Source organism: Condylura cristata, unplaced genomic scaffold (assembly GCF_000260355.1).
Source record: "Condylura cristata isolate star-nosed mole 26May11 unplaced genomic scaffold, ConCri1.0 scaffold00017, whole genome shotgun sequence".
Taxonomy (NCBI): Eukaryota; Metazoa; Chordata; class Mammalia; order Eulipotyphla; family Talpidae; genus Condylura; species Condylura cristata.
This window is the reverse complement of record NW_004567118.1, coordinates 42,107,956-42,117,000: the sequence shown is the minus strand read 5'-3', so window position 1 is coordinate 42,117,000 and position 9,045 is coordinate 42,107,956. Positions and strand designations below refer to the sequence as shown.

General features: G+C 41.9%; 1 protein-coding gene across 1 annotated transcript in view; it reads left to right on the top strand.

The window, feature by feature from the left end:
* The first annotated feature begins 1,685 nt into the window (after nt 1–1,685).
* HABP4 (hyaluronan binding protein 4) overlaps nt 1,686–9,045 on the top strand; it is a 38,998-nt gene continuing 31,638 nt past the window's right edge. The window contains exons 1-2 of the mRNA XM_004684913.2: nt 1,686–2,158; nt 6,979–7,141. Coding sequence (XP_004684970.1) covers nt 1,801–2,158; nt 6,979–7,141 — 521 coding nt within the window. The 5' untranslated portion in view covers nt 1,686–1,800. The remainder of the gene's footprint in view (nt 2,159–6,978; nt 7,142–9,045) is intronic.

The window sequence follows — 9,045 nt, the reverse complement described above, 5'->3', positions numbered from 1 at the left end:
ATTTGAATTCACGTGTCAACTTTGTAATACTAACCCAGTGACTATAATTTCTTTGATCTTGTCACAAATAATTCAACTGGAATAAAAGACAGAAGTGATCCCCTCAGAGATAAAGTACGTTTGTGCTTGTTTATATCAGACAAGTAGAAACCATGATAACAATACATTCTTTTTAACTTTTACAATTTACATCTTTGCTTTTATTTTCCCATCACCCATATGAGGAATATAGTATGGAGCATAATCATTCTAATTTATAGAGTTGAAAGGTAAGCAAAATGATAGCCATAATCCAGTGACAAAGCAAAATATTTGGAATGTAATTGATGATTCACAAAACGTCACACCATATAGACCTAGTGCCTTGGTCCTCACCTTCTCTGCTTACAATTAAAAGTAATAAGACAGTATAAACCTACCCCCCACACAAACCATTGGTGTGAGAATAAAATTACAATGCATGATTTAAGATTAATCAAGTTTGAAACATGGTCATGTGATGCTCTAACAAAATGGGAAAATATGAGCTGAAGAAAAAGGCCATCAGATAGGCAAACAAGGGTTTCTGCATGGGTGCCTAAAAGAATCCCCAGAAGAAATCCAGTTCAGTATTCTTTGAGGTCAAAGTGTCAACTGAATGACCTCAAGGGAAAAAACTAACAAAAAAAGCTCATGGTTCTACTCAGTGTCATTCTCTTCAACGCTCTACTACCATTTCAACCTCATAGCCTGAAATAGGAGTCATCAAATCCTTCTCCACTTTACCCATCACCCATTCTAGGCCTGTTGATACATCTGCCAAAACAGCTCTTGAATCTGCTGACTCAGCATTCATGCCCACTGTCACCACCCTAATCCAAGACACTATTAATTAATAGGTGCTTGTTCTTCCTGCATCTATCATGACCTCCCCCCAACCCAGTCCTTCACATTACAATTAGAATGGCGTTTTCGAATACATATTCATGCTTACAATTTACTTCCCACTGCTCCTAGAATAAAGACCAAAATAAGACCCTTCGGCTAGCTCTTTGCAATCCAGTTACACTGAATTTCTTCTAGCAGGAATAGCTCCATCCCACCATAATAGTTCCACACTTGCTTTTGTTACAGCCCTTGTCATCCTTCAGTCTCAGCTTAGCTGTCACTTGCGAGGGAAAGCCTTCCCAAGCTCCCTAATTAATTCATGTCCTTTTGCTATATGCTCCGAAGGAAGTCCTGTGTCTTTCCTTCAGAAAAGTTTTTCTGTCTCTAAGGTTTAAGGTCCAAGAATTTACAGTTAGTATCAACCATCATACAATGCCGGCATATACTAAGTACTCGATATATAGCTGTGAGTGATTAAACGGTTATACAAACTTCAAAAAAGATTAGCAGATAACGAGCGAACGCAAATAATGGCCGGGACACATAGAACCAAGCTACCTGGACCACAGAACTGGGTATCCTCTCAGTAGTTCCGCCCCTTTGGCTCCGCCCCTCTCTGCTGAGTCGTGGGGAGGGGCATAGAGGTCGCGTGACGTGACAGCAACCAGTCGCTGATTGGGCTTCCAGACAGGCATGCTAGAGAAGGGGGCGTGTCCGAGCGCGCTGATTGGCTCTCCCACAGCGGCTGGGCGGGCGGCGGCGGCAGCGCGGGGGCGGGCACCGGGAGGGACGGGACCGGGCTGGGCTGGGCTGGGCTGGGCTGGGCTGGGCTGGGAGGGCAGTGGCGGCGGGCGGGATGGGTCCTGGGTGCCGGCTTCGCTGAGACTCGCTCGCGTGGGCTGCCCGCGGCGGGCCCGCAGTGGCCGCGGCGGCATGAAGGGCGCTCTTGGGAGTCCCGTGGCCGCGGCTTCGGCCGGCGCCGCCATGCAGGAGAGTTTCGGCTGCGTCGTGGCCAACCGCTTCCACCAGCTGCTGGACGATGAATCGGACCCGTTCGACATCCTGCGTGAGGCCGAACGCCGGCGCCAGCAGCAGCTGCAGCTGCAGCGCAAGAGACGCGACGAGGTGGCGGCTGGGGCCGGTAACCGCGGTGGCCGGAGCCCAGCCGGAGCCTCGGGCCACAAGCCCGGCGCCGGCGGCGGCCGGAGGGAGTCCCAGAAGGAGCGCAAGAGCCTCCCGGTCCCCGGCGCGCCGCAGCCGGACAGCCCCGGGGGTGGCCCGCCACCGCCCGGTAAGCTCGCCTCGCCTGAGTGGGCGCGGGGGGTGGGAGGGGAAAGAGAATGGGGTCACGGAGGTCACCCCTCGTCAGCAGCTCGGGCCCCCTTGTGTGAGACTCAAGTGACTGGAACGTGTTCCAGAAAGGAGAGGGCTCTGGAAAGAGTTGGGTTGAGGGCGGTGGTGCGGAAGGACGGTAGGCGCGGAGGACCCGGCTGAGTGTGTCACACCCCTTTTGGCTTCTCTTAGTCTTTTGGGGGTGGACTGTGTGTGCTGCAGACTTGAAGGAGGGGGCCTTAAAACCCAGGGAGTGAGCCTTTATGAGTTGGGTAAAGTTGAACAACCTTGCTGGGGTGGGGTGTAGGGGCAAAGCCTCTAGGGTCGCCTACTCCCGGGCTCTGGAACCTAGAGGTGGCAGGGACCTTCTCCATCATCCAGCCCAAGCGCTGCCAAATTCGGGTCGGGAGAAAAGAGAAGCGTGATGGGAGGAGGGAGGCGAGGAGGTGGGAGGGTGCCCCCAGCCCCAGGAGGCGAGAACCCTGGGTGCTCGAAGCATTCTCGGGGGTGTGCGGCACTGGGCCTTCTGTGATGGAGGGAAGGCCTGGGTGACCGCGGAGGCGGGCTGTGACGTCAGGGCCGCCCGCTGAGCGCGACGGGGCGGGGAAGGGGGGTGGACGCGGAGTCCCGGTGCTTTCGTCCAATTCCCCCTTGGTGGCTTCGAGCCCTTCGCCGGCAGCTTTTTCCATACTGCATGTGGTGTTGGTGGGATGTGTAACTTGTCATTAACTCTGGCTACTTAAAGAAACCGTTTTAACCGTTTCAACAAGAATCTATTAAAGTCCCTTACCCCGTGTAGCCAGAATGGCCAGTACAAAGCGCGGTGCTCCACTGTCTGCGTCCAGGTAGGGACGGTACTTGAGAGTTCGTTTCTCACCTGAGTTGCATTAACGGAATAGCAAGGCTTCACTTGTGTTTCCCCCTATCTTTCCTTAAACAAGGCAGCTGTGCTTCGGCTTAATGAGAGTGTTAGATGTGTAGTTGGACCTATTCCAGCCAGTGTTTCGTATGGTGTTGCAACCCAACTGATCTGTTCCTTGCGATAAAAATTGTACAAGTCAGTCCTGACATAACAATTCCTGATTAGAGTATTGGGGTTTTATACGTGCAACTAGGTGATGTTTACTCTTATCTGAAAAAGTTCAGCCTAGCATGTAACTTGAGACTCAGAAATCAAGTCACTAATGTAATAAAGATGTTAAAAAGTATTTAAAATGCTATACAGGTTATATCAGAACACCTTGGTAGACCAGTGAGAGCTGAGCCTATTTCAGCAGTGAGACTTGAAATTTACTGTGTTCTATTCTTTTCCTCTTAAATTCATTTACCTAAATATAATAGTTATCATAATTATAAAAGACTAAACTCCCTGTTTTATAACAAGTGAACATTTGTATTTTAGCTATAAAATAATGTGACACTGCATTTTGTGTTGATTCTGTATAAAAATTTTAAGCAACCAGAAATACTGTATTTTACATAAAACAAAAATTCTGAATTTTCTGTTAGTAGTTTGCATTTATATACATACATGCTGAAAGCTGTTTTTTCCTAACATTAAGTGATATAAACTGGGTTGCAACCTGCTTTCACTTAACATTATAATCTAATGTATTTTTAACTTTTGCTGTCAGTTGTTCATGATCCAAATTATCTGCCCTTTGAGTTCTATGTTATTTTCAGTTGATTTTGTAGTTAGGATGGAAATTCCATTTCTGTAATGGGTAAGCTACTCTACCAAGGTTTTATAGCCCTAATTGATAGGGACTGTACATTTCTAGCATTCAAAAATTTAGTTGGAATATTATGTGAATTCATAGTGTAGGTAAGAATCTAAGTCAAAATGTGTCACATCATGAAAACATTTATCTGAGAAGGTGACTCAAGGCTTTCTCATGGATATGGTGGCTTTTAATGTGCTCCTGTATTTTCATTATTAATATATACAAACCCTTGGGTGAGCATTGCTCAGTAAATTCATTCTGCAATTCCTAGAGCCGTTTTAACTTGACTTTTCCTCCCCTTTCAAAACTCCTGTCTTTGAGTAAAAACCCAGCTTCTTTTTGAATGCTATCTCACTAAGTTTCACTGTATTTTGTCCCTTCATATCATTTTTAGATCAGCAATCAGATTGTACAAGGCAGTCTTTTACTGGATTGAGCTAGCAAAATTAAATGTTTGCATTATCCAGCTGAGCTGCACATCTAACACAGAAAACAAGTTATTTACAGTTGCAATCTTGATCTCAAGATTTTAAATTGTGAGGAAAACAGAACCCCTATATCATTTTTTTTTATTTTAGTGCGAAAATGAAATGTTTGCAAGATATTGATGGTAATTCTGAGAAGTACTCAGTCATATTTAATGGTTTTCAATTTATGCACAAACTTTGGAAGAAGATTTAATGTAAAGGATGCAGCAAATATTTTAAGTTTTGAATGGTGAATGCCAGACTTAATTGATATTATTTCAAAAATATCCCTCAGGAAGCAAAAATAATAGTGGGATAAGCACCCAAGTAATTGTGTAGTTGGGTGGAAATATTGTCTTTTTTTTAATTACTGTTTATAAATAAGAAATTTGAAACTGTTAAAATAATTTTTTACATTATTGAGGGAAAAAATATTGAGAACTGTTGTTGCCATTTCCATCTTTGCTTATGGCTGTTAGATCATAGTCTGTTATAGTTTTCAGTTTGTTAGATAGTGAACTTTCATAATACTTTCTAACTTATATTTTAAATGCAACTTCTAAATTGATCTCTGTTGTTAGCATGTGTGCCCTCAGATCTTGCATTGCATACGGGGATTTGGGGAATAAGTGTCCGTCTGTTTCATTATGCAATAAAAGCATAATGCTCTATTGATGAAAAGGTCATTTCCATGTCTTCAACATGTCACAAGTTCAGACTGTGAACATAGTACAGGATGCAAATCTATTAAAATATCTTTAGGTTATGGGACATCAAGATTGAACTTAACATCTATTGTATAATTTTTCATATTAAAAAAAATAGTTTACTAGCAAGTAAACTACAGTTTTAGTGGTATCACAGACATGATTTTTATTTTAAAGTAATGGAATTATTACTATTTACACATGCCTAGCTTATAACATTTGGTAAAAAATATTAAGTGGAAAATAAAAAATATTTATAAGCATATGTAGAGTCATGTGTTTATAAGTAGGAGAGGAAGCCAGCAGTTTGAAAACCATTAATTTAAATACTTTTAATAAATCTGGGATATAATCTGATAAAATTTTCCTTTTAGAAAGATGACATTGATTAAGACAATAATCAACACTAATAGAACTCAGTGAGTAGTAGACACTATTCTAAAAAATATATATATATAACATTTTATAGCTATACAACCAATCTGAAGGGTAATTTTGTACCAAGAATAAGCTGCTGTAAAAAAATTTAATATGAGGCCCTCCCTGGTGGTGCAGTGGGTTAAAGCACAGAACTGAGAAGCTAAAGCCACTTCTGCATTAGTTCGACTCCCCCCTGCCCCGGAGGTGACCACATGGCATGGCAGACCTCTCCTGACCCGCCCGCTGCTCCCCTCAGCAGTGTACTTCGTCAATCTGCCTGTTCTGCTCCCCACTCTTCTCTGGTGAAGCCTCTCGTCACCCCTGAGTGTCTGGCCTGTACCCCAGTTCTGCATGCACAAATAAAATCTTTAAAAAAAAATTTAATATGAGTTTTGAGGTGGAGACCTTTTAAAATGTATGCAAAGAAAGGTATATAGACATTTTGGGAAGAAAGTTTGACAATTCTGACATATTTACCAAGTATCAGATGTCTTCAAATATAGTCAGTTTAAAACATCTAAAGTATCAAAACTAGATGGAGTGATGAAAGGTGACAGGAGAAAGGACTAGACTAGAATGGCTGCTACACCCAGCCCCTCTCCCTGCTTAGTGTTGGGCTTGGGACAGGTGATGCCCCTTTCAGGTACTGGCTGGCCCTTGTGTGAGGTGCCAATATCAGTTTGGCCTCATAGTTCAGAGGTATGATCATATTGTATAAATTCCATCAAAGAACAGGCAAATCTGTTTGAAAGTGAAAACGATATAGCAGTACAAAATATGTTTTCTTAAAGATTTCTATATACAGAACTGGGGTACAGGCCAGAGGTGCAGGGGCTGTGAGAGGTTTCACCAGAGACAGTGGGGAGTAGAACAGGCAGATGGACAAAGTACACTGCTGAGGGGAGCAGGGGGCGAGACAGGAGAGGTCTGCTGTACCATGTGGGTCACCTCTGGGGCTGGGGATCAAACTGGCAGTGGCTAGCTTGCAGTGCTGTGTTTTAACCCATTGTGCTACCAGGGAGAGCAACAGTTTAGTAGCTAAAAATAAACCATATTTGGGATTATGAAAATATAATTTGAAATACAGAGTGTGTATGTATCTTTTAATTTTCTGGATGGAGCTTAGCTAACATGTTTTGATAAAGCTGCTTTTTTGGAATACAGTTGTTTAGCATTTGCTTATATATATATTTTAGCACTTATAATACTTTCTAAGACGCAAATGTACATATCTTACACTCTCATACTCTTATTCTTTCTAGGACTGAAGTAACTTTTAAAGGTTTTATGATAAATTATTTGATCCTGGATAGTACTTACATTTGGCACCCTATTTCTTCTCTGAACTTTTCTAAACTTTAAAAATGTTCCTATGACCACTGATGTCAGCAAAAGTGAGATTGAAATGCTGTGCTGTTGCAAAGCTATGCTGAGCTCTTTTTGGTGAACTTTTCCTGACAGGCCAGAAGCGAACTCTCAGAAGAGGGGAGCAACAAGCATGGAATGATAGCCGGGGAACAGAGGTGGCTCTTGATAGAGCAGAGCGAAGATCCTACAGGGAATATCGCCCTTATGAGACCGAGCGGCAGGTGGACTTCACACCCGAGAAGTTTTCAGATGAAAAGTACGTACAGCAGACTTAAGCCAGGAGGGTTGGGAAGCCAGAAGATTTTCAGACTACTAGCAGTCTACAACCTTTCTGTGGCACGAGTCCTAGGATATTTTATCAATTTAAATAGTAAAGCTGTTGTTACCTTAGGTGACATGTACATGGTCTTCCATTGACCTTATAGATCATCTTTAAGTCTTGGTTCAGCAGATACAATGAAAAGTAAATTACTTATTGGTAACTATAAAAATCCTTATTAAAAAGTATTATTAAATTTTCTTTTGAAGTTCAGACTAGAGATTTAGTTGTTTTTTGATTTAGGATTACTAACTTAGAACACTAATGAATTTGCCTGAATTGTGAACTCCAAGGTCAGGTCAATAGGCTATTGTCACAAAATTTGAGGAAAAACTAATATAATGTGTAGCACTGGTTTCTGACTCCCATATTTTTCCCAGAAAATGCTCTGATGTGGCAGATGGTCTTCTTGGGCCCACCTGTACACAGGTAGCAATTCTTTGTGTTTTGTGCTTGGCACTAACAAGAACCATGCTTTTTGCCTGAAGTTTTTGTTTAACTGCTAAACCTACTTTGTACTGAGTTTAGATTAAACAGAAACAACTTGGTGAATCACAAATAAAGCTGAAAAGATAATGAAGAGTAGAATAATATATGGCCTAATGTCAAGATAGCTCATTATTCCCAAAGTCTTTCAGATCCTTGCTACAAGTTTTACCCAAGAACATGGCTTTATGAAACTATATATGTTCTATAATCCATTGAAACAAACCAAAAACTAAAAATCCAACAGAGAATACTCCATCTGAGAGGGCTGAGCAGCTGGTGATATCGGCAGATCTGTTCTGGAAGGAACACATTCAAAACATCAACATGGTGGATCTGTCACCATGTTGAAGGATAAGGGTACGAGAAAAGCTAAATTCTGCCCTTTTTTGGTGATTGCTTCAAATTTGCTACAATCTGCTTGCTTACATAAAACCTTCTGGAACAGAGCTGCTTATTTTTGGAAGCATTGTATATTTTTTTTCTTACCTCAGGGATTTATTCTGTGGAAATAAGGAAATGAAAACTCAGAAACAATGTCATGTTGCCAACCATTTTTAGTAGCAAAACTGAAACTTTTAAAAGGATAAGTGGTCTTTATATGTTAACACAAATGTCAGGGTAGGGGTAGGCTGAGATGAGATATGGGATTTTGGAGAGATTTATTTTCTTTAAAAATAATTTTAGATTTATAGAAAAATTGCCAGACCTATCCAAAGAATTCCCATATGCCCTCTTCCCTCAAAGGTTAATCACGTCTGCTTAAATATCTTCCTTCTCTCCACCTCCCCCTGTTCCAAGCAATCTTGTCCTGTTCTTTGTCATTTGAGAGTAAGGTACAGGAATATCTCTTTATCCCTAAATACTTCAAATAAATGTATTTCCTAAAAGTACAGTATAGTTACTGAGCCTCTCCCTGGTGGCCTAGGGTTAAGTCTCAGCACAATCACTCCTATGACCTGAGTTCAACTCCCTGCCAGGGACATAACTCACATGGTGCTTCTCTCTAGCCTGCTGCTCCCCTCAGCAGTGTTTTCAGTAGATCCTCCTGTTCTGCTCCCCATTCTTTCTTTGGTGACTCCTCTCACCCCCTGCGCCTCTGGCCTATACCCCAGTTCTTCTGTGTATACATAAATAAAATAAATCTTTAAAAAAATATTTAGAATGGGATCAAAAACGGGGAGGGGGGGAAGGGAGGGAAATGCACGGGACTATGGTGGTGGCACACGGGTGATTTGGTGATGGAAACCCGTGGGGATTACAATCGAGATGGAAAAAAAAAATGTGCAAAATGATGTAAAAATAAACTTTTGTAATAATTAAAATAATAATAATAATAATAAAATATTTAGAGC